The 26410-nt window shown below is 43.4% G+C and overlaps 1 protein-coding gene across 1 annotated transcript in view; it reads left to right on the top strand.

The window, feature by feature from the left end:
• FANCI (FA complementation group I) overlaps positions 1-26410 on the top strand; it is a 103525-nt gene that overhangs the window by 4686 nt on the left and 72429 nt on the right. Inside the window, exons 2-3 of the mRNA XM_040493681.1 lie at positions 14609-14710; positions 25496-25568. Of these exons, the coding sequence (XP_040349615.1) occupies positions 14609-14710; positions 25496-25568 (175 nt within the window). The remainder of the gene's footprint in view (positions 1-14608; positions 14711-25495; positions 25569-26410) is intronic.

Raw genomic sequence — 26410 nt, 5'->3', positions numbered from 1 at the left:
CACCTTCTAGGCAGTATGGCAGAGTGATAAAAGCCTGCTTTGGAATGTGACCGCCCACCTTTAAATCCTAACTCTGGGGGCGCCTGGGTGGCGCAGTCGGTTAAGCGTCTGACTTCAGCCAGGTCACGATCTCGCGGTCCGTGAGTTCGAGCCCCGCGTCGGGCTCTGGGCTGATGGCTCAGAACCTGGAGCCTGTTTCCGATTCTGTGTCTCCCTCTCTCTCTGCCCCTCCCCCGTTCATGCTCTGTCTCTCTCTGTCCCAAAAATAAATAAACGTTGAAAAAAAATTAAAAAAAAATAAATAAATAAAAAAATAAATCCTAACTCTGGCACCTTCTAGCTGTGAAAAGTGACTTCAGCACTCAGTGACTCAGTTTCCTCCTCCGAGAAGTAGGGATATAATTAGAGGACAGGCTCATGGCTTTAGTGAGGATAAAAGTGCTTAGTTCAGTGCCTGGCACTTAGAAAATATAAATGCACAGTAAATGGTGGCAGTTACTCCAAATACACAATCGGTGTGCATCTGGGTGGAGAGGACCCACATTATCCACCCCTCTGTAAAACAAGAAACCCCTCTGCTGCCCCTCAATAGGTGGCTTCCCAGTCTCTGCTTTGGTATTCCCCTGAGCGCGGTGGGCGGGGTGTGGTGGTGATCCCTTTAGAATATCCTTTCTCTGGGATTCCAAGGGCAGGGAGCCCCCCTGTTTTTACTACTGGAAAATTCCCCTTGTTTTAAAACTCACCCTTGGTCTGACCTCCAAGCGGGCTTCCATAATGTCATCCTGGATCCTGATTTTGCCTCCTGGGGGTACCTGGGGCAGGGGTCAAGATCCTGTGCATGGGACATTGTCCAGACTCCGTCCGCAGAAATGCTTTTTGGTTTTCCCCAGAAATAGTTCTTGTTTTTCAACCCATTCCTACTTGGATAGGTTTGGGATCCCTTCACCCTCCTATGCCCTCTCCAGACATCCAGGGGCTTATGAGAGGGTCTCTGAGGGGTGGTCCCAGGGACCAGTGCCTGACCCCCACTTGTCTCTCTAGACCCATTCCTCTAGAGCAGGCTGCAATACCTGGGGCTTGGATCTTGGGGTACAGCTGAGGAACCTTGAGTCCTTTCCTTCCAACAGCCCCTTCCCTGGGCTCCTGCTCTGGCTACTGTCTGGCTTTGGGCTGTTTCCCTCCCAAAGTCTCCCTGGGGCTGGGGAACCCCTCATTTCTATCATTCTGCTTCCTGGCATCTAGTCTTGCCCTGGCCAATACATAAGCCTCTAACCACAGGTAGTTTTTTAGCACCTGAAATCAGATAATGGCACCAAAGAACTGAATTGTAACTTTATTTTTTTAATTGTAAATTTAATTCACTTAAATTTAAAAGTGGATACCGGATGCAGTTATTGGAAGACTTTTAAGTACGTTTGGAAGAACTTAGGTGTGTGATTCTACTTCCTCAACTGTAAATTCTGTGATCAAGTATTTCTGATAAAAACTTAGAGTTCAACACGAGATGTGCTGTGCGTATAAAACACCTGCTGGTTGGGGAGCCTGGGTGGCTCAGTCAGCTGAGAGTCCAACTCTTGATTTTGACTCAGGTTGTGATCGTAGGATGGTGGGATCGAGCCCCACGCCGGGCTCCGTGCTGAGCGTGGAGGAACCTGCTTAAGAGTCTCTCTCTCTCTCTCTCTCTCTCTCTCTCTCGGGGCACCTGCGTGGCTCAGTCGGTTAAGTGTCTGACTTTGGCTCAAGTCATGATCTTGCGGTTCATGGGTTCAAGTCCTGCGCCAGGCTCTGTACTGACAGCTCAGAGCCTGGAGCCTGCTTCGGATTCTGTGTCTCCCTGTCTCTCTCCCCCGCCCCTGCTCACGCTCTGTCTGTCTCTCTCAAAAGTGAAAAATAAACAACCAAAAAAAAAAGAGTCTCTCTCTCCCTCAACCCCTCTCCCTGCTCACACGCACTCTCTAAAATAAATAAAAGTAGGTAAATAAATAAATAAATAAATAAATAAAATACCTGCTGGATTTTGAAGATTAGGTACAAAAAAGAGTGTAACATTTCTTATTATGGATTTTTACATGGCTTCGTGTTCTGATACAGTAATGCTTTGGATATATTGGGGTGAAGCTATATGAGTTCACTTCACTTGCTTCTCTTTACTTTTTTCAGTGCGGTTATTAGAAAACGTACAATTTTCTAGTTGCAATTGTAATGGCTCGCCTTATATTTGCGATGGACAGCGCCGGTCTAAACCTTACTACTTGAAATACAGCCTGTAGACCAACAGCATCAACATTATCTGGGAGCTTGTTAGAAATGCAGAGTGTGAGGTTCTTCTCCAGACAGGCTAAGTCAGAATGTGCATGTTCACAAGGAGCCCCTGGAGTGAGTCTATGCACACAAAAGTTTGAAAAGCACTGCCCGAGAGCTTCTGGCCCTGTCCCCCTTCCGCCTGTGGTCAACACCCTACCTTGCCTGACCTCTGACGTCCCATCAGCTCTGAGGATTTGTGGGGAAGTTGATTGAGGACCATCCTCTTCCTCTTTGGGGCAGGCCAATGGTGGCCCGGTTGGGGGTGCAGGAAGCGGAGAAAGGACAAAGAGGGGGGTATCCTAACCTGATTCTAGGCCTGGCCCTGTCTACTACGAGCCATGGACTGAGGCCACAATTTCTCTTAGGCCTCTGTTCGACACTTGCAAAATGGTGTTATGAGCCGAACTGTGTTTCCCCAAATTCCAAGTATTGAAGTACTATCCCCCAAGGACTCCAGAATGTGAGTGTATTTAGGGACACCTGGGTGGCTCAGTCGGTGAAGCAGCCGACTTCAGCTCAGGTCGTGATCTCGTGGTTAGTGGGTTCGAGCCTTGTGTGGGGCTCTGTGCTGACAGCTCGGAGCCTGGAGCCTGCTTCCCATTCCGGGTCTCCCTCTCTCTCTGCCCTTCCCTGCTCACGGTCCATCTCTCTGTCTCTCTCTCAAAAACAATCATAAAAAAAAAAAAAAAAGAAAAAAAAGAATGTGAGCGTATTTGGAGATAAGGCCTTTAAAGGGGGTAATTAAGGTAAAATGAGGTCAGCAGTGTGGGCCCTAATCCAGTGTGACCGGTGCCCTTATAAGGAGAGGAAATTTGGACACAGTTACTGAGGGAAGACTGTGTGAACACACAAGAAGACTGACCTCTACGAGCCGAGGAGAGAGGTCTCAGCAGAAACCAGTCCTGCTGACACCTTGATCTTGGATGTCTAACCTCCAGAATTGTGAGAGAATACATTCCTGTCATTTTAGCCACTCAGCCTGTAGTGGTACTTTGTTAAGGCAGCTTTAGCAAACTAATCTGGATGTGATACTGGATTTTTTCCCGGGCACTTCACGGGGCGTGAGGTTCCTGGGAGATAAAGAGGGTGGGGGAGAGCTTAGGCTGCCCCACAGGAAGGAATCACAGTGGCCCCAGTGGCCTGTCAAAGCCAGGCGATGGGGTGCTTCACGAAGAACAGTCCTGTGCATGGAGAACACTTGTGGGTTAATGGCGCAGCCCTGACAAAGGAGGGCCTGCACGCAGCTCTTCAGGAAGCTAGCAGGCCACAGGGCCCTTTTTAGGGAGCAGAGCCTTCTGTGGCATTTTCTGCTGCTCACGGGCCGCCTCCTGCCTCTGCCCCGCACACTCCCCCCCACCGCCGAGTCACATTCATGTCTCGCTCCTGTGCTAGAACAATAGTGCCCTTGTGTGAGGGGAGACAGTGTCCTCATTGGCCCAGACACCTGTGCTGGCCGTGTTGGCAGAAAACCGTGGGCTCCCTGGCTCTCCTCTGCCAGGCTGGGGGCAGGAAGAGAGGGGGCTCCAGTTTGCTGTGCCCCCTTTCTGTACTGTGACAGGCACCTTACCTGCGGTAGCTCATCCAGTCCTTCCAGATGTGAGGTAGGGGGTGTATTCCCCTGTTTTACAGAAGAGGGAACTAAGAGTCAGAAAGATGGGGGCCCTGCCCAAAGCTGCGCAGCCGGGAGTAGGTCCTGGTCACTCTAAAGCCGTCTCATCCTTCAACACACAAGGCTGTGCTCCCTCTTCCAGAAGGGAGAGCGACAGGTGTGACTGCCCAGGGAAGTCACTCCTGGCTTCTGGCGAAGGTGACATCACCTCGCTTTCCTGGGAGCAGCCCCGGGGGCAAGAGTCTGGCCACTGCCATTCCTGGGAGAGGGAGGACCCCAAGGAATGCCCTGGCATCAACTCCTTAGGGAAATGGGAAAACCCAAATCAAGGGACATTCTGTACCTTCCTTAAAATTACCTGGTGGTAATGAGGAGTGGCTGGGTGCTCAGCATCCAGTTTCAGCCTAGGTCGTGATCTCACGGTGCGTGGGTTCAAGCCCAGCCTTGGGCTCTGTGCTGACAGCTCAGAGCCTGGAGCCTGCTTCAGATTCTGTGTCTCCCTGTTTCTCTCTCTGCCCCTCCCCTGCTCATGCTCTATCTGTCTCTCTCAAAAATAAATCAACATTAAAAAAAAAAAAAAAGATTTGGTGGTAAAGCTGAGGTCATCTGCTGGGAGTAAAAAAAAGAGAAATGTTTGAAATCATCCTCATGAAGGTAGGATAAACTTACTAGGGAAGGTTATGGAAGTGTTGAGGTCCCCTGGAGATTGGTTCCTATGGCTTCTCAGAGGTACCCATGGACACAGGCAAGAGAGTTCTCCAGCACAACCCAGAGGCCCACATGTCCCTCCCATGGAGGGAAAGGCTGGCTTCAAACGGGCAGAGTCTGCCAGCTGGGTGGTTTGGAAGGACAGACGGGGCGGGGGGAGGAGGGGCAAATGGAGGATATTGGCTAAAATGTGGTTTAAGTATTAAAGCTTGTAATTGAAGAGGGAGGACTGGGGGACAGTGAAGATCAGGGAATGAACAAGCAGGAGTAAATGAGCAAGCAAACTGACCAGATGGGACGTTGACATCTGAGTCGTGACTTGGGAGGTGGCACAGGATGGGCCCAAGAGCGTGAGTAGCTGAGGTGAAGTGGGAGATGGGGACAGAAGCAAGCCAAGAGGCCCTTTTTGGGACACACAAGCCACCCCTGTTCTGCAGCCAGGCAGGATGATAGCAGAAAAGGGTGGAGAGGGAAGATGGCGGATGGTTGTCTCCCTCTCCTCATCAAAGCGCAAAGATGGGCCCTCAAAGGGCAGCTTCACTGATTATTTATTTATAAGCCAGAGAAGTCCACTAGATTCACCACTGGGCTGGGTTTTTTTGTTGTTGTCATAATTTCAGATCGACAGAATAGTTGCAAGAAGAGTACAAAAAACACCCATGTGCCTTTTGCCTGGATGTTAACATGTGACCACACTCGCTTTGTCATTCTCTCTCAGATACACTCCTTCCTTTTTCCTAAACCATTTTAGAGTAAGCTGGAGACCGGATGCCCCTCTTCTCCTGAATACTTCAGGATGTATTTCCAAAAAAACAAGGACATTCTCATAATTAACCACAGTACAATGAGCAAAGTCAGGAAATTAACATTGATCTATTACAATTAGATAATCTACAAACCTTAATCAAATATCACCAATTGTGAGAGGCCAGTTTTTAAGGATTACTGTCCTCCCTCCTGGTCCTGTCTTCCAGGCCTCTGAGAAATAAGAGACTGAATAGGGGAAGAGAACTAACCTTATTATTATTTTTTAATGTTTATTTATTTATTTTGAGAGGAGGCAGGAGAGTGCCTGTGTGAGTGGAGGAGGGGCAGAGAAAGAAGGAGAGAGAATCTTAAGCAGGCTCCTTGCTGTCATCGCGGAGCCCATATGCAGGGCTTGATCCCACAACCCTGAAATCATGACATGAGCAGATATCAAGAGTCAGGCGCTCAATGGGCTGAGCCACCCAGATGCCCCCCTTTGTTTGTTGTTTTGAACTTTTAAAGTGTTTTGTTTTTTTAGTAACGTCTACTCCCAACGTGGGGCTCAAACTCACAACCCCAAGGTCAAGAGTTAGATGCTCTACCCACTGAGCCACCCGGGTACCCACTGTTTTGAACTTTTAATCTTCAAATGATTGCAAATTCAAAGGAAGCTTCAAGAGTAGTAATATATTTTTAAGCCAACATTTTGGTTTTGAAATGGAACATTTCATTGAGATAATTTTTTTAACTTTATTTATTTATTTTGAGAGAAAGAGAGAGAACGAGAGAGAGTGGGGGAGGTGCAGAGAGGGAGAGAGGGAGAATCCCAAGAAGGCTCCGCACTGTCAACGTGGAGTCCAACGCAGGGCTCAAACCCATGAACTGTGAGATCATGACCTGAGTGATAATCAAGAATTGGACACTTAACCAAATGAGCCACCCAGGTATCCCTCATTGAGATGATTTAAAACCATATTTTCTAAGGGTTAGCTCCTGATTTTGCACCCAGTTAACAAATATTTGTGAAGCATTCTCTGTATGTCACTTTCCTAGACACTGAGGATGCACATAGTAAGCTGTTAAACCTCTGTCTCAAACACTACCAAGTTGGAATTTCTCCAGGGTGGATTCAACTGGCTCTCTTTAACAATCCTGTGAACTGCCCGAGTAGCGTTGTCTTTTTTTTTTTTTTTTTGGCTAATTATCTTAACCATTTTCTTTTTTTCTATCTTCACCATTTTTTTAAAAAAAATTTTTAACGTTTATTTGAGAGACAGAGAAAGACAGAGCATGAGCATGGGAGGGGCAGAGATAGGAGGAGACACAGAATCTGAAGCAGGCTCCAGGCTCTGAGCTGCCAGCACAGAGCTCGACTCGGGGCTCAAACTCACAAACCGCGAGATCATGACCTGAGCCGAAGTCAGACGCTTAACCCACTGAGCCCCCCAGGTGCCCCTATCTTCACCATTTTTAAGTGTACACTTCATAGTGTTAAGTGCATGCATATTATTGTGAAACAAATCTCCAGAACTTTTTAAAGTTCATTTTATTTTGAGAGAGAGAGCGCGTGCACCCAGAGCAGGGGAGGGACAGAATCTTAAGCGGGCTCCACGCCCTCCCCACTCGGGCTCAATCCATGACCTTGAGATCATGACCTGAGCTGAAATCAGGAGTAGAAATCTTAACCGAGCCACCCAGGCACCCCTGGAACTTTTTCATCTTGCAAAACTGAAACTCTGTATCTATTAAACAATAACTCCCTTTTTGCCCCTCCACCCAGCCCTTGGTAAACATCACTCTACTTTTGTTTCTGTGAATTTCGCTCCTTTTGAGTATGATTCCACCCAGTATTTGTCTTTTTATGACTGATTTAACCTAGCATAATGTGCTTAGAGTTCCTCTAGGTTTTGTGGCAAATGACAGCATTTCCTCCCTTTTTAAGGCAGAAGATTATTCCATTGTGTGGATATACTACATTCTGTTTATATGTTCGCTGTCCATGAAGATATGGGTTGTTTCTGCCTCTTGACTATTGTGAACAATGCTGCTGCGAACACGGGTATACAAAGGGTGAGAACCTGATTTCAATTCTTCTATCTATATACCCAAATGTGGGATTGCTGGAAGGAACTAACACTATGAAGTGTTTCTAAGTGCCAGTCTTTTTATACATACTACCTTGATTTTTCTCTCAAGCAACATTGCCCTTAAACCCAGACGACTGGAGCTCTTGGGCTGGGTGGGTGCCTTATTAACCACCTTCGTAGATGATGAGGAGCTCAAGAAACCTAGAAGGTGATGAGGTGCCTGGATGGCTCAGTTAAGTGTTGGAGTCTTGATCTCAGCTCATGTCTTGATCTCAGGGTTATGAGTTCAAGGCCTGAGTTGGGCTCCGCCCTGGGCATGAAGCCTACTTTAAAAAGAAAAGAAATAAACAAACAAAAGAAACCTAGAGGGTGTACCCTAAGAAACCCATATGCCTTCCTTCAGACCACACTCTGGGTAGCTTTCCAAAACTCGTCCTTCCCAGGTCGACCCTCTCCAGGACAGGTCTAGTGTGCACAGCCATAGGCCCAGACAGTAGCCACCGGCAGCTCTAGGGAGAGGCATGGTATGAATCTTCAGGCTGTGTGTTTACATGCAAACATACGAAGCCCCTCAACACTTCAGGATCAAGTATCCTGAATGATAGGGGGCCTCCATTTGTCCTTTTTCTCTGGACTCTTGCAAAAATATCAGTAGCTAGAATGTTATTACACAAATGTGAACTATTGACAAGATCTGAAGAACATTTAGTTCCTCTATTGCAAACCTGTTTTGAATTGGCTGTATTTTCTAAACTCAGTTTGTCACTAGCTGCCCAGTGTGGGAGTCTAGTTGCTACTTAGTAAGGAAGCCTGCACCAGGGTGGGGAGTCTGTTCTTTTCCTTTGCATGTGTACGGGTCCATTAGTGCTAATGGAAAACACAGATGATACATTCATGCAACCAGTGGAGAAAAGACCCTGAACTGTCAATGCCACGGGGTAGACACTGACGCAGGCAATTCAGTAAGTGCACCCTGGGATGCACAAATGGAGGGTCGAAAAGGTACATGAGCTTGTTTGACTACATGGACATACGAATTTGTGGCTGTATAGCCCAGTCCCATAAGCAGCCTGGGAAGGAGGTTTTGTGGGGAGATGAGGTAAAGTCGTCTTGTTTCCTTGGCAAGCTAAAATGATTCCTTTCAGGAATAATCTTCCAAATCAGCTGCTTATTACACAAATTACAGATCAATATTGGGCCAGGAATGTAGTAGAAGTAAAACTTGCTTGAGAAGGGTCATAAGCAAGGAGCAGCCTTGGACAGCTAAGAGGCATCATTCTCTTCCAGCAGCTATGTTTCTTCCAGGACTGGCCAACTAGACCCATCCCATCCTGACTGGGGCTCAGGCTCCAGACTGAATGCCCCTGATCTTAGCGTTCCTTCACATGCCACCCCGCAGGAACCTCACATTCGGTAAGTCCAAATCTGAGGCCTCGTCATCATCACCCCCCGCCCCCCTCCCCAAACCTGCACCTTTCCCTGTGTTCCCTGTATCAGTTCCTGGCAGTAGCAACCCACCCCCACCTGTCACTCAAGGCTGAATATTCCTCAGCTCCTCCCACATCTCCCCCAAGCGCTGGTGCTCATTCAGCTCGCTGGATTTGCTAATCTCTTTCACATGTTGTTCGCTCAATTCTGCCTGTCCCCACTGCAACCTCCTATTTCCAGGACAATTTATAGCCCCGAAAACGTCCAGCCTTCAGTCCCTCTCACCCCCCATCATCTTTTCCGAAGTCTCTGCGGCACTCACCTACCAGAGATATTTTTCTACAATGTGAATACAATCATACCCTTCCACTTCAGCTGTTCCCCCACTACCCTAGATGTGAAAAGGACTTCCGAGCGCCTGCTTTCCCACCCCCACCCCAAGTATTAGCCAGGGGCTCGTTTGTTGCTCTCAGGCCCTTTGCACAAATTTCTTCACCCTATTTTCTTTTAAATGTTTATTTATTTGGGGGGGGGGCGGGCACAGAGAGGGAAAGTGAGAATTCCAAGCTGGCTCCCCGCTATCAACGCAGAGCCCAAATGGGGGTCTTGATCTCAGGAACTGTGAACCATGACCTGAGCAGAAACCAAGACTCGGACACATAACTGACTGAGCCACCCAGGCACCCCGGCTTCTTCAAACTTAAGACTCGATCCTCCTCTCCGTTGCTCTTAGTTTTACTATTTTTTGTTTTGTTTTCGGTGTTTTTGAGAGAGAGAGACTGACAGAACGTGAGTGGGGAAGGGTGGAGAGAGAGAGGGAGACACATAATCTGAAACAGGTTCCAGTCTTTGAGCTGTCAGCACAGAGCCAGACTCCGGGGCTCCAACTCAGGAATGGCTAGATCATGACCTAGGTCATGAAGCTTAACCAACTGAGCCACCCAGGCGCCCCACTACTGTTGGTTATTTATTTAACAAATATTTACTGAACATCTACTGCTTTGCCAGGCTATGCCCTGAACGCTGAGGTTTTGGAATGGGAAGAACAAAAAGCCTCCTGGCCACGTGGCATTTACATGTTAGGGATTACAGGCACCTCCCCAGCACAAGGAATGGGAGACCTTCATCTGCCCTCCACCTTCCGAGGGCTCCCCACAGATGACCTGTGGGGGCCATCCCTTGATTTGGCCCCTATCTCACTGACTCTTTCCCTAACAGTCCACGAGAACGGCTTGACGGGTCTAGACCACCCTCCGTCTACGCACAGGCCACACTGCGCATGCTCTCTGCGGTCCTGAGCGCGAGTTTGCAAGCTACGCCTACCCGAGGCTGGGAGTGGGAACTTCCGAGCACCCCACACCCCTTCTGCCTTAATGGTACACCCCACGCGCGTGCGCCCGGGCAGCGGAAATAAGACTTGGGGGCGGGGCCTGTTGTGTCTCGTGACCGAAGTGTGGTGGCGTCCCGCCGCGCGGGCTTTTTGGAAGTTCGCAGCAGCGGTGGAGCTGAGGTAACAGTGCCGAGGGGGCTCGCTGCCCGGGCCGTGGGACCCTGCGCCGGGAGCGGGGAGCGGGTGCGCGAGGGCGGGAGGGCTGCCGTTCCGAGCTGGCGTTCTGGTGTTTTCTCTGGGGTGTTTCCCGCCGCGTCCCTCGGTTTCCGCGGTTCCCTCCTCCCGGCCGTGCTACTCTCTCCGCGCTCGTCTTCGATTCTTCGCTCTCCGTCAGGGTTCAGCTCCTGCGCCCGAGAAACGTAACCCCATTCCGCCTCTAGCTCAGTCACGGTCAGCATCGCCAGCTGCCTCGCTCCGGGGTTTCCGTTTGTGGTTACGTGGTGCTCTCGGGGAAGCCCAGGCGCGAAACCCGGCGCGTCTCCTTCCCGGGGCCGCTAAGCTCGGCGCCTCTGGGCGAGGGGTGTGCCGGGCGCACCGGCGCTGCGCAGCCGCCCGCTAGTTACTCATCTCTGGCGGTCGGCCGAATTTAGCAAAACGCACCTGCTGGGATAGGTTGATTTCAGCATGTTCGTGCATTTTCTCTGCCCACCCCGGGCTCTAACCGGGGTAAGGGGGTCGGAGCAGGCGATCTGGGGGTCGGGAGCTGGGCAGACCTAGGCTTTATTTCTGCCTCTTCCACTGCTGGCCTTTTAACCTTGGGGCGATTACTTTATCCCTCCAAATTCTAAAAGACGTTCATCTAAATTGGGGCTGATAACACCTACTCGACAGGGTTGGTATGAGGGTCAAATGAGCGGGTCTTGGGACTCGTAGGGAGTTCAGTGATTTATTCAGCAAATAATTTATCGGGAGCCTGTTATAAGGCAGGTACCGGTGTTTAAATACTGGAGGTTCACTGGTAAACAAAGCCAGACATGGCCCCCTGGCCTCCTGGAGTTCATAGTCAAGGGGGAGATACAGTCCTTAAGCTAGCATTAGAAATACGACTTTATTTTTTTAAATTTACATTTCTTTTTTTTTTTTAAATATTTTTATTTATTTTTGAGACAGAGCATGAGCAGGGGAGGGGCAGAGAGAGAGGGAGACACAGAATCCGAAGCAGGCTCCAGGTTCTGAGCTGTCAGCACAGAGCCCGACGTGGGGCTCGAACTCACGGACTGTGAGATCATGACCTGAGCTGAAGTCAGACACTTAACCGACTGAGCCACCCAGGCGCCCCTAGAAATACGACTTTAAAGGTGTGGTGATGGGGACGTAGTAGGATTCTCGCACAGAGAGTCATGACCCCGAGGCTTTTCTTTCCAGGAAGCAACTTTATTTCTGTTGGCACTGTGCAGTTGGGTTCCGACCCGAAGAACTGAGCCCCGAACTTCCCGTGGTGTAGTTTTTTTTTTTTTTTTCTTAAATACATTTTCTATTTCTTTGTCTCCCGTACATGGTAACACACACAAACACGTCGTCTGATTAAGTAGTCTCAGTACATAAGATCAGGAGGGATGTTGTCTCGTAGGCGCATAGCCAGGTTACCTTGAAGTTTTTTGTTTTTTCTTTTCTCTCATCTTTTTTTCCTCTCCTTAGGGAAGGGACCCTAAGGAGAGAAGAGAAATTGCTGTTGCCTTCAAAGGATGCAGTAGGGGAGTGTTTAACCTAGACGGAGCTTCTGGGGAAGTGTAGATTGAGCTGAGCTCTGAAGGATTTGTAGGAATTAAGAGATTAGAGGGCAGGGGATGAAAGGAGGGGTATGTATGTGAGTTCCAGACAGAAAAACATCTATGAGAGCCTGTGGCAGGAGAACTTGGGATTTGAAGGACTGAAGGCAATTCAGTGTGGCTAGAGTATATAGGGATTAAGGGTAGAGTTAGGTGTGGGCCAGACCCTGCAGGACTTTTTTTTATCCCGACTTCAGGATATGGGACTGATAGGAGAGAAGATGGCTGAAGAGTTTTAAGGTGAGGATGGAGATGGAGTTTCAGCTGCATTAACAAAAAGATTACTTTAATTGCTGTGTGGGGGACAAGTTAGGAAGCTTTTGTCGTAGTTCAGGTGAGAGGTGGTGGTGACTTTGGAGTGATGTGGGAGTAGTGGATCTCAGAAGTAGACAGATTTGAGAGCTGATTAGGGGTTCACATTGACAGGACTTGGTAGTGGATGCGGAGGAGGACGGTGGAATTGTTAAGAATGTTGTCCAGGCTTCTGGTTTCAGTCTGAGTGGATGGTGGTACAACTTACGGGGATGGGAAACATAAGAGGAAATACAGGAGGAGCAGCAGGTGGTCTTTCCACCAGTCTGCATTTCCCCCTACCCATAATACTCTTATAGCTGCTCACTAAATCCTACTTCCTAATGTCCCTGCCTTTCACCTTTTTCCTTTACATTTCCCAGGATCACCACCCGAATATAGGCCTTTGTCTCTATCATTAAAATAGGCCTCAATAACTTCTTAGTCTCTGCTCCTTATCCTTACTCTCTCCGTGCTTTATTTTTTTAATGTTTATTTATTATTTTTTAAATTTAATTTATTGTCAGGTTGGCTAACATACAGTGTGTAAAGCGTGCTCTTAGTTTTTGGGGTAGATTCCCATGATTCATCGTTTACATACAACACCCAGTGCTCGTCCCAACAAGTGCCCTCCTCAATGCCCATCACCCATTTTCCTCTTTCCTCCACCTCTCATCCAACCTCAGTTTGTTCTCTGTATTTGAGAGTCTCTTATTTATTATTTTTGAGAGTGCGCATGCGCACACACGGAGGGAGGGAGAGAGACAGACAGACACAGAATCTGAAGCAGGCTCCAGACTCTGAGCTGTCCGCACAGAGCCTGACGCAGGGTTGAATCCTTGAACTAACTGTGAGATCATGACCTGAGCCGAAGTCAGGATGCTTAACTGACTGAGCCACCCAGCGCCCCCTCTCTCTCCCTACTTTAATCTACATGCTTGATACCAGATTGTTTCCTCAAAACCTTTTCCGGTCTTAAACCGGCAGAATCTGAATCAGGCAGATTCTCTTTTGCTCCAGAAGTTTTGATTGCTGTCTATTATTTACAGAATAAAAGCTAAATCCCTTAAACCTGGCATTTAAGATCTTGTACAGTTTATTCCCAGTCTGTCTTTCTAGCCATCCTAATCACTGTTCCTCTACTTCAACTCTGTACCTCAGGCAGTTTACTCATTTTCCCCAAATAAGTTTTTCAAATTCTCCTATAAAAGCCTTTCTTCATGTCATTCTTCTTCCCAGTAGTGTATAGAGTATACCATCTGGTTATCTTGACTACCTAATTTAATCTCTTGAGTTCCAGTTCAAGCTTTCCTCTGCTGGGATGCCTTCTTGACGTTTGAGCACACATTTATTTCGTTAGTCTTGTTAACTTCTTTTTTTTTTTTTTTTTTAATTTTTTAAAATGTTTTTATTTATTTTTTTTTTAATTTTTTTTTCAACGTTTATTTATTTTTGGGACAGAGAGAGACAGAGCATGAACGGGGGAGGGGCAGAGAGAGAGGGAGACACAGAATCGGAAACAGGCTCCAGGCTCTGAGCCATCAGCCCCGAGCCCGACGCGGGGCTCGAACTCACAGACCGCGAGATCGTGACCTGGCTGAAGTCGGACGCTTAACCGACTGCGCCACCCAGGCGCCCCAAAATGTTTTTATTTTTGACAGAGAGAGAGAGACAGAGAGAGAGAGGGAGACATAGAATTCGAAGCAGGCTCCAGGCTCCGAGCTGTCAGCATAGAGCCCGATGCGGGGCTCAAACTCACGGACTGTGAGACCGTGACCTGAGCCAAAGTTGGACGCTCAACCGACTGAGCCACCCAGGCACCCCAGTCTTGTTAAACTTCTTACTAATTTTCATACCATTTCATTGGCACTTTGCCTTTATAATGTTTTTGGTTTATTCATTTGTGAAATATTATTATATGCTTGTAATAATATTCTTGTGTGTATATTTATAATTTATCACACTATTAAGTGCTAGCTTTGCTCTAGGCAGTGTGCTGGGTAGATGCTAAAAAAATTAAAATGGGCAAAAATTCTGAAACCACTTGATTAGAATACAAGTTTCTAATACAGAAATTCCAGGGAATTTTCCAAATTATTTTGGTTTGGATGAAAATCACCTACTCATACTGGTTAGTAGCCCTTAACCTATGGAGTACCTGCTGTGTACACTCCTGATAATGTATAAAGTACTCAGTTAACAGGGAGGGAAGGAAAACAGTCAAGCTTGTTTCCTTGTGGAAGTTTCATCCAGCTCTGACACTTTTCCCTTACAGTTCCCTGATAGAGCAACAATGGACCAGAAAATATTATCTCTAGCAGGAGAAAAAACAGCAGACAAACTGCAGGAATTGCTTCAGGCTGTGAAAGAAGATGATGTAAGTATTAAGCATGTTCTGCTATAAAGCAAATGTCAAGCATGATGACAAATTCAAAGAACATGTTAGAAAAATTACTCTGCCACTTTACCTCCTACTCACCTTAGGAAACAAGGGTTTTTTGATAAATGTTATGAAATGGGGAGAGGAAGAAAATAGACAATCGAAGGGCATTTGTATACAACTATATAGCATTTAAGTATTTATGCAATTATATATAAATATATACACACACATACAATACATATGTACATACATACAAATTAGGGTACTTTTAAGGTTATTAGAACAATCCTCCTTGAAGGTAATGTCCTGATTATAGTTTTTGATGTGACATTTTGCCTACTGATGCTTCTTTATTAATATTTTCCCCTAAAAAAGATAAATTCATAAGCAGTACAATATTTTGAAATTCTTTTTTTTTTTTTTTAATTTTCTAACATTTATTCATTTTTGAGAGTGAGAGAGACAGAGTACGAGCGGGGGAGGGGCAGAGAGAGAGGGAGACACAGAATCCAAAGCAGGCTCCAGGTTCTGAGCTGTCAGCACAGAGCCCAATGCGGGGCTTGAATTCATGGACTGCGAGATCATGACCTGAGCTGAAGTCGGATGTTTAACCGACTGAGCCACCCAGGCGCTCCAAATATTTTGAGATTCTTATGTGAATCTTCTTACTCTCCTGATACACTTTTCCTTTTTGCATAATATGTGTTCTTAGCTTATTCATATTTGTGTATGGAAAGGAATCCCTCCTTAACATTAACCTTAAATATTAAGTATATATGTCTAAACAAGTTAAGACTTTGCATATTATGTTTTTAAAGGAATTTTTGCATGCCTGTGTTGTGGTACATTGTAATTTCTGTTAAAATGTGACACTAATTGGGAATTGAGGTAGGGGTGGGCTCTGTTTTGTTTTTTTTAATTAACAAAAGCAGGACTGCTTTTGTAGCAGTTTTTTGAGACAAGCCATTACATGAGTTGCAGCTTGAGTTATTCTATAGACATTAAGATTTGGTTAAAACCAACTTTTAATTAGTTTATTGATTTAGAACTTAAGTTTTATATGCTTTTGAACTTGAAGAGGCCTTAACATTAATCATAATAAGCAAAAATAAGAACTAGAACAAAATTCATGATATAAATAGATGCTGTGAATTACTTCTCTGATTCTTGCTTATCCCTAGAAAAGATTTCTATCTCTTGGCTTTTGTAAAGATGAAATGAGTTAATGCATGTAAACCATCTAGTAGACACTGAATAATTTTTTTTTTTTTAATGTTTATTTTTGAGAGAGAAGGAGAGACACAGTGTGTGAGCGGGGCAGGGGCAGAGAGAGGGAGACACAGAATCCGAAATAGGCTCCAGGCTCCGAGCTGTCAGCACAGAGCCCAATGCGGGGCTCGAACTCATGAACCATGAGATCATAACCTGAGCTGAAGTCGGACGCTCAACCGACTGAGGCACCCCGTGCTGAATAATTGTTAGCAAAATTCCTTCACTGACACGGACACAGTCTTCTGAACATTTCTCTTTTGTTAACATTTTCCTTAAAAGTTTAATACCTCAAACTGGACAAAGTTTCTCTTATTTTCCCATTAATGCAGAATCACCTTTTTGGCCATAATATCGTACTGTTGTCTCATTGCTTTTACAAGCAACTAAAATCCCAACTCATTTTTGCGGATGTTGGTATTAGGCTAACTTTCTTCATCTCTGAATTTTTGTAGTTAGTTTTTAGAACCCACATATAAAATTATATACTTATATCTTAATTATCTTTTAAAATTAATTGCATTTTGCTCTATCAAGATCTTCTTGTATCTTGATTCTGTTGACCAGTGTAGTAGTCATCTTTTTATTTTTTTATTTATTTAAAAAAAAATTTTTTTTTTTAACGTTTTATTTATTTTTGAGACAGAGAGAGACAGAGCATGAACAGGGGAGGGGCAGAGAGAGAGGGAGACACAGAATCTGAAACAGGCTCCAGGCTCTGAGCTGTCAGCACAGAGCCCGACGTGGGGCTCGAACTCACGGACCGCGAGATCGTGACCTGGCTGAAGTCGGACGCTTAACCGACTGCGCCACCCAGGCGCCCCAATAGTCATCTTTTTATATCCTCTACAAATTTATTAAGTATTCCAGCAATATATACATTCAGTTTATTTAATGTCCATAGAAGATATGCTTAGAGTAAAAAATTACAAAACACATAAAGAAGTCCATGACGAGGGGCACCTGGGTGGCTCAGTTGGTTAAGTGTCTGACTCTCAGTTTTGGCTCAGGTCATGATCTCATGATTTTGTGAGTTTGAGTCCTTCATCAGGCTCTGTGCTGACAGTGTGGTGCCTGCTTGGGATTTTCTCCCTATTCCTCTCTCTCTGCCCCTCCACCGCTCGTGCTATCTTTGTCTCTCTCAAAAAAAAAAAAAAAAGTCCATGACAAGAAAGACTGACATATCCAGCAATGGGAAAATTCACATTGAAGGATTTAGAGAATATAGGGGAATCTAAAAGGTACTCTAGAGTACACAAATATTCGGGGTGCCTAGGTGGCATTCAACTCTTGATTTTAGCTCAGGTCATGATCCCCCAGGGTCATGGGATTGAGCCCCATGTCACGGGCTCACACTCAGTGCAGAACCTGTTTAAGATTTCTCTCTCTCCCTGCCCCCCCCTCCACTCACACATTCTCTCTAAAATAAAATATATATATATTTCATGTAAATATTTAATATGATTTTTAATATACTCAAATATGTAAATGAAGAAATAGAATCCATAAAATAAGAAGGGATAGATTTGGAAAACAGAAAACTTCTAGAAATGGATACCTTGACAGTTAGCCGTGGACTAAACACTGCTAAAGAGGAAATTAGTGAAGTGGATTACAGACCTGGGAATACCTCAACAAAGCAAAGATTGTAAAGAGATGGAAAATATGAATAGTATTTAAAATATGTGGAGAATACTTTAATAAAAGGATATATCTTTGGGGCCGGCTGACTTAGTTGGTGGAGCCTGTGACTTGATCTCAGGGTTGTGAGTTTAAGCTCCACATATGGTGTAGAGATTGCTTAAAAAAAAAAAAAAGAAAAAAAAATTTTTTTTTTCTTTTTTTTTTTTTTTAAGCGAGAGGGTGCAGGTGAGTGAGGGGCAAAGAGAGAACAAATCCCACAAGGGGCAGAGAGAAAGAAGTGGGGCTTACCTGTGGCTTATGTTTTACTTGAAGCAGGGCTTGAGCTCACCTGATGTGGAACTCAAACTCATGAACTGTGAGATAATCACCTCAGCCAAAGTCAGATGCTTAATGACTGAGCCACCAGGCACCCAAAAAATAAAATATTATTACAATTTTTTTTTAAGTTTATTATTTTGAGAGCATGTGAGCAGGGGAGGGACAGAGACAGAAGGGAGGGAGAGAATCCCAAGCAGGCTCTGCACAGCCTGACATAGGTTCTGAACTGCGAGATCGTGACCTGAGCTGAAATCAAATCAAGAGTCAGACGTTTAACTGACTGAGGCACGTAGGCCTCCCTACCCCCTGTCCAAAACCAAAATCTTAAAGAAAAAAAAAAAAAGTATACATATATATATCTTTTTAAACGTGTAGATTTGTGTCATGTACTAAAGCACAAAGAAAACATTGATAGGTCTCATAAGGTAGAAATATATAAACCACCCTCTTTGGTCACAATTCAGTAAAACTAGAAATCAGAAATGAAATAAATACAAACGGATTTTCTACTGGGAAATAAAATACCTTTTAAACAATTTTTGGGTAAAAAGGGATATGACAACAGAAATTACAGGATTTCTAAAAAAATAATGAAAATACTACATATCAGAATCCACGGAATACTTTTAAAAATCACCTAAGTCAATTAAAAGGAAATAAATAAATTATCAAAAAGCAGTAAACAGGGGCGCCTGGGTGGCGCAGTCGGTTAAGCGTCCGACTTCCGCCAGGTCACGATCTCGCCGTCCGTGAGTTCGAGCCCCGCGTCAGGCTCTGGGCTGATGGCTCAGAGCCTGGAGCCTGTTTCCGATTCTGTGTCTCCCTCTCTCTCTGCCCCTCCCCCGTTCATGCTCTGTCTCTCTCCCAAAAATAAATAAACGTTGAAAAAAAAAAAAAGCAGTAAACAAGAGCACAAAGAAAGTACTAAAATAAAAATGGAAACTAATCAAGTAGATCAAATTATTTCTACATCAAAATCCTGATTCCTTGAAAAATTAGACAAAACCATTGACTAATCAAGAAAACAATGTGGTAAACCCAAATGTACAAAATAAGAAATGAGAAGGGGGAAATAACTATTAATAAAGAGAATGTCAAAAAATAGTAAGCGACTACTTCATACATATCTATGCAAATAAATTTGAAAATCTAGAGGAAATGGGTAATTAAGAATATACAGTTTAATAAAATTGACCCAATTTGAGATGGAAAGCTTAACTGGAACCAATTTCCATAGAAGGAAGAGTTAATCAAGCAGTTAAGTCACACAAAAATACCAGGCCCAGATAATTTCACAGGGGACTTCTACCAAACATAGAAATCAGAAGTTAGAGATAGTCTCAGTGCTACATTATTTGTTTGATAGCATATATAATACATAAGGATATGTACTACATAAGGAAAACTTGTAGATGCTTTTATAAAGCGTAACACTGAACCCTAAATTTGATAAAGATAGCATATTTTCACTTACGAATATTGATGCAAAAACCTTAAATTAAATACTAGAGGACAGAGTCTAATACCAGATTTAAAAAAAATACACCATGACCAAATGGAGTTTATACCAAGAATACAAGGTTGGTTCAGTAATAGAAAGTATATTACCACAAAGACCATGTGATTATCTTCAGAAATTAGAGACCGCCTTTGACAAAATCCAGCACTCATTCCTAGTAAAAACTCTTGAGAAAATAGGAGTGGGTGGCTTTTTCCTTAATAAGATAAAATACATGTATAGATCTGAAAGTCAGCATCCTGTTTTTCTTTTTTTTTCTTTTTAAGTTTTTATTTAAATTTCAGTTAGTTAACATACAGTGCAATATTCGTTTCTGGAGAATTCAAGTTAGCATCTTAATGGGAAACCCTGGAGGCATTTATGCTAAGATCAGGCACCAGGCTGTATGCCTACTCTCTCCATCACTATTTAACATTGTTCTGGTCTGTTAGCCAATGCAATTAGTCTAGAGAAAACAATGAAAGGCATAAAAATAGAAAAAAGATGTAAAACCATGTGTCTTTGCAGATACCATAATAGTACCCCTGGAAAATCCTGAAGAATCCATGATCAAACCATCTACAACAAGAGGGCAGCTAGGTAGCAGAATATAAAATTGTGTAAAAATCAATAGCATTTTTTTTAAGTTTATTTATTTTGAGAGAGAAAGTGCAAGTAGAGGAGGGGCAGAGAGAGAGAATCCCAAGCAGGCTCTGCACTGTCATGTGGAGCTCAGTGCAGAGCTCAAATCCATGAACCCTGAGATCATGACCTGAACCAAAGTTGGACACTTAACTGATATAATCATCCAGGCATCTCTCAATAGCGTTTCATACACATAAAAACAAAGCTCATATAGAAAAATAAGAATAACTAGGAAAACACTGAAATGGAAGCTATCTGAGGAAGGACTAGCCCTACTGGACAGTGAACATACCAAAAACCCTCTGTAATGAAGAATGTGATATTGGTGCATGAGAGGAAAACATAATGGAATAACAAAGTCTCAAAATAGACCCAACACATAAAATCTAGTCTATTATAAGGTGGTATCCCAAATAATTGGGGCAAAGATCCTATGTAATAAATAGTGTTGGGACAACTAGTTAGCCATTTAGAAAAAATAGATAAAATTAGATGTATTCTGCATACACTGTTCAAGAATAAGCTCCACAATCAGAGGTCTAAATGTAAAAACCAAACCTAAATATTAGAAGAAAACGTGGATGAATTCCTCTTTTGAACTGTAGTGCAGAGAAAGCTTTTCTAGGATTCAAAATCTGGATACCTTACAAGGTTGATAAATTTACCTACATATCTATAAAATTTACATGACCAAAAATACCATACACAATCAAAACACAAATGACAAATTGGGAGAAGATATTTGCAGTTTTCACAGACAAAGGGTTAATATTCCTAATTCATAAATAACTTACAATAATTGAAGGAGGAGAAAAGTCAAAAAATCCTATTAAAAAGAGCAAAAGGAGTATAGAAGATAATCACAGTGACATAAAAATGACCATAACATAAGAAAGGATGCTCGACCTCACTCATAAGAGAAAATTCAAGTAAAACCATTACTACCTGTCAGGAAAAATTGAACAGCTTGTCTGTACACTCTTGCCAAGACCAGGGAAGCAGTCACTCATACGTTGCTGGTAGGAATGCAAACGCAGTGAGACCATGATTAGAATCTGGTTAGAGGGATAGATAACAAATAAACCCTGAACTTTTTTTTTAAGATTTTATTTTTTAGTAATCTCTTTACTCAATGTGGGGGCTTGAACTCACAATCCCGAGATCAAGGTTCACATGCTATAGCAACGGAGCCAGCCAGCCAGGTGCACCCCCCCCCCAAAGATTTTATTTTTAAGTAATCTCTACATCTAACACGGGGCTCACATTCACAACTCTGAGATCAAAAGTCGCACATTCCATTGACTGAGCCAGCAGGGCTCCCCAATCCTGAAATTTTAAAATAGAATTACTTATTGTAGTGGCACAGGCAAAGCAATTCTGAAATGATTTTAGATAGATTACAGAGTTCAGCAAATGAGTAAATGTGTTGAAGTTGGCATTTTTACTGTTAGAAAGGACGTACAAATCTAGGATATAGGAAGGCAAGAAAGAACGCTGTGGGGATAGATTAGAAATGGAAGTATTGATACGAATTTATGGTTCTCATGTATATGTGTGTATATGCATATCTGCATGCACATATATATTTGTATGTATTTGCATATACACGTGTATTTTTTTTTTTTTTTTTTTTTTAGCTCTGTTCACTGGAAGAACTAAGAAGCAGTTAAGATGCCACGGTAGTAACAAGTACACCCATGACCTAGATCTTTGGTCTCTTAATAATCATTCCCCACTGAAAGGAACCAGGGCTTTTCAGAGAAAGGGCAAATTTCAAGGGTGGGCATGATGGATACAAGATGAGCTGGGAACATCTTATAAACCAGAAAGTAAAGAAGTGCCCAGAAAAAATGATGAGGGCATGTCACAAAGACATAGGAACCAGCTTAAAGGGGCTTCCATCACCCAAATCTGGGACCATTAGAACATCAAAATAATTAAGTTCAATTACGAATTATAAACTATTGAAAAATAAATTTGTGAGTCCATACTGATAATAAAAAAATAAATGGGGAGAAGGAAGGTCTTGCCTCTGTGCTAGAGTTAGAAAATCACCATTTTGCAGCTATCATGATGAAGATTGGATCAGGCAAGAAACATCAGTGGGTGCTAAATCCAGGGAGTTTTTTTTGTTTGTTTGTTTGTTTTTAGTTTTTATTTTAAGCTACTTTTAGACTTACAGAAAAGTTGTAAAAATAATACAGAGAATTTCTGGGTATCTTCCTCAGCATCTTACATAACCTTAGTCACAATTTTAAGAATTAAGAAATTAACATTGGTGCAATACCATTAGCAAACCTGTTTCTCCCCTGATGTTGTTTCTCGCCCCCCAGAATCCTGCTCATCATACAACATGCACTTGTTATTTTTCCCTGACTTTCTGCAGTTTGCAACAGTTCCTGTGTCTGTCCTTGTTTCTCATGATCTTGATAACCCTGAAGAGTATTGATCGGTTATTTTGCTGAATGTTCCTCAGTTGGTGCCTGTCTGATGTGTCCCGTGGTTAGCCTGAGGTCATTCATCCCTGATAAAAGGAGCCCAGAAATGGTGCTGTACCTTTTTCAGTGTATTGTATCCCTGGGCTCCTGATGTCTGTGTCATTCTGGTGATACTGACTTTGATAACCTGGTAATGGTGGTTGTTGCTGGGCTTTTCCATTATACTAGGGGAAAATTAGATGAGCAGGATAGGTGCATGGTCAAAGTGTCTGTCTACAAACTGCTCACTGGTTGCAACAGGAGGGAGGAAAGTAATTACAAAGTGGGAAAATTAATGCCCTTGACTGAATGACCAGAATTAACATTACCAGTGAGGGATAGATGGGCATCACATGCCTCCAGGTGTGATACTATGGGAAGGATGCTGTATCACCTGTGTTGAGACTGGGAATGCATAGACTCTGTAATCGTGAGAAAATATCAGGCATTGCAAAGTGAGGACTGTTCTATGAAAAAAAAAGTTTGTTTTTGGACTGTGCCATTAATTTGGTGGTTCCAGCCTCCCAATTAAAAGAACAACTTTCATGTTTTCTGAAAAAACAAGGACATGTAATCTTAGTTGACTTTTGTGTTTTAAAATGCAGTAAAAAGCATAAAGTCAAAAAGGAAGATGAAAGATCTAAATGGAGGAAGGAGGAGAACTGAGGGCAGAGGGAGTAGAGAACTGTATTTGAGTACCTGTTGTACATTGGGCTCTGTGCAAAGTCCTCTACTTGTATTCCTCCTAACAGTCCTTGGAGGTGGGGAGATGGACCCACATAACAGTGAAATAATTTGGCTGAGGTTATGAAATTAGTAAGTGTCATGACCAGGATTCATCTTTTGATTCTGGATCCAGTTTTTTTTTCTCCCATGCCACACTGCCTTCTAATGAAACATTGGTTTCAAGATGAGTTGGGGTTTCTTAGCCTTACCGCTTTTCGCGTTTTGGACTGTGTAACTCTTTGCTGACTGGTGCTGTCCTTTGTCTTGTAGGGTGTTTATCAGCATCCGCGGTCTTAATCCATTAGATGATTATAGCACCCTTCCAGTTATGACAACTAAAAATGTCTCCAGGCATTGCCCGGTGTACTCTGGGTTTGGAGGGAGGGAGAAAATCAGACAAAAGGGTTGACAAATTCCCCTTTGAGCGTTATATTAAGGGATGAGCATTCTGTTGAGAGGTTTCAGGCAGAGCAGTCAGGTACTTGCTTATGTATTTAAGGGAGAAATGGACTCGAGTCCAAAAGACCAGGCCTGTGTAGTTGTGGAAGAGAACAAATTCACTGTTAAATTAGTCTGCTTCTGTGACACTCCTTTCTATGGACATTGTTAGCCTCACTTTCTCAGTCTTTGTGGGCTGCTGCTTCTCTTCTTAATCTTTGAATGTTGGTGTTTTTCCTCTCTTTACATCTCTCCCTGAATGATCTCTTACATTTCCATTGAGTTCTTTCTTCACTGAGCTCCGTTTTGGCATGTCCAGTTGTCTACTTGGCATTTCCACTTGGATATCTTAGTAGTAGTTCTGAATCCCACATCAGATTTGCTAAATCAGAAACTGTAGCCCAGCGATTTGTTTTAACAAACCCTCTGGGTGATTCAAATGCTCACTGAATCCTAGATTTTCAGCATGTCAACGGCTAGTGCCACATTTACACATTTAGTTGCTTTGGCCAGAAGCTTTGCTTTCTTTTCCTTTATCATCACACCCTTTTCACTTCTAAACTGAGGAAGTCTGTCTTAGTCCATTCAGGCTGCTATAACAAAATACAGCAGGCTTATAAATGAGGAATGTTTGTTTCTCCTAGTTCTGGAGGCTGGAAGTCTGAGATGAGAATGCCAGTAGAAGGCCATCTTCTGGGTTGCAGATTTCACGTTGTATCCTCACATGGTGGAAGGGCTAGGGAACTCTGTGGGATCTCTTATAAGTGGACTAATCCCATTCACGAGAGTTCTACCTTCATCACCTAATTACCTCCCAAAGGTCCCATTCCAAATCCTGTCACATCAGGCATGTGGATTTTATGGGGACATAAACATTCAGACCACAGCATATCCTTTTGATTTGACCTCTCAAATGTATCTTCGGTCTGTTTTTCTTCATCTCCTTTACTAGTTTGCCAGGCCTGCCATTTACAAAGTACTACAAATTGAGTAGCCTAAACAACAAAAATTTATTTTTACAGTTTTGGAGACTCTAAGTCCAAGATCAAGGTGCTAGTGATGTTGGTTTCTTTGAGGCTGTGAGAATCTCACCTAGCTTCTGTCAATTTGCTGATAATCTTTGTCGTTTTTTAGCTTGTATCACCCTGATCTCTGCTTCCATTTTCACGTGGCACACTCACTTTTTATGTGTCTCTGTGTCCAAGATTCCCCTTCTTAGGAGGATGTTTGTTGTATTAACGCCAGTCTTAATGCCTGCAACTCATTACATTTACAACAACCCTAGTTTCAAATAAGGTCACATTCTGAGGTCCTACGGTTTGGAACTCCAACATGAATTTGAGGAGGGACACTGTTCAACCAGTAACATCTTCCCTGCTGTTTGGTCTAGGCCACTATCATCTCTCACTTGAACTCTAGAACAGTCTTCTAACCTATCATTTCACTCATAAACCCCCCACCATTCTCTACATAAGGGGCAAGACTGATTAAAAAAAAAAATACCGTGTCACTCTCTTTTCTCTTTAGTAACTTCTATTGTACTTAGACAATTGTAGAATGAATATATGAACAAATTTCAGTCTTGACAGCTGTGCATCATGTTAAGATCTACTCTGCTCTATCTTAATAAATGTTATTCGTGATACCCAAAGTCTCTGAAGGATGTGAATTTGACAGATAAATGTGCTTCATATTGGGAATTTAGGTCACTGGGTAGAGAAATTGTTGCCAGAGGTTTGTAGCTTTTTCTCTCTTTGATTACAGTTGGCTAATCTCCTTCAGAATCAGGCAGTGAAAGGAAAAGCTGCTGGAGCGCTCCTGCGAGCTATCTTCAAAGGTAATAAAAACTAATGCTCTTCTGTCTCCGAGTACATTGGTAGATTTGTTTACTTATGGCCCATATTGATGCTTTTCTTACTGTTTAAAGCACCACTGAGACTTTGGGAATTTTACAAAATCAACTAAAGCTGCAGTCTCTCAGGGCGCCTGGGTGGCTCAGTTGGTTAAGCGTCTGACTTTTGATCTTGGCTCAAGTCATGATCCCACAGTCAGTGGGATCAAGCCCCACGCTGGGCTCTGTGCTGACAGCAAGGAGCCTGCCTGGGATTCTCTCTCTGCCCCTGCCCCACTTGTGAAAATGGACATCCTTATATTGTTCCTGATCTCAGGGTGAAATCTTTCAATTTTTTTTATCATTGAGTGTGAAGTTAGTTGTGGGTTTTCCATAGATACCCTTTATTAGGTTAAGGAAGTACCCATCTTTTCCTAGTTTGTTGAATGTTCTTCTCATGAAAGGGTATTGGATTTTTCAGATGCTTTTTTGTCTACTGAGATGATATATGTGATTTTTATTCTGTGCTGTTCTATTTATATGGTATATTACATTGATTATTATACATTGAGCCAATCTTGTATTCTTGGTAAATCCTGCTTGGTTATAGCGTATGATCCTTTTTATATGTTGCTGGATTCAGTTTGCTGAATGTTGAGCATGTTTGTGTTTGTAGTCACAGGGTTATTGATCTGTTTTTTTTTTTTAATGTTTGTTTATTTTTAATGTTTATTTTAATGTTTGTTTGTTTGTTTATTTATTTATTTATTTATGTATTTATTTATTTATTTATTTTGAGAGGCAGCACACGAGCTGGGGAAGGGGTAGAGAGAGAGGCACAGAATCTG

This window comes from Herpailurus yagouaroundi, unplaced genomic scaffold (genome assembly GCF_014898765.1).
Source record: "Herpailurus yagouaroundi ecotype Mexico unplaced genomic scaffold, PumYag 185, whole genome shotgun sequence".
Classification (NCBI taxonomy): Eukaryota; Metazoa; Chordata; class Mammalia; order Carnivora; family Felidae; genus Herpailurus; species Herpailurus yagouaroundi.
Note: the sequence above shows the minus strand (reverse complement) of the source record. Positions and strands in the feature narration are given on the sequence as shown.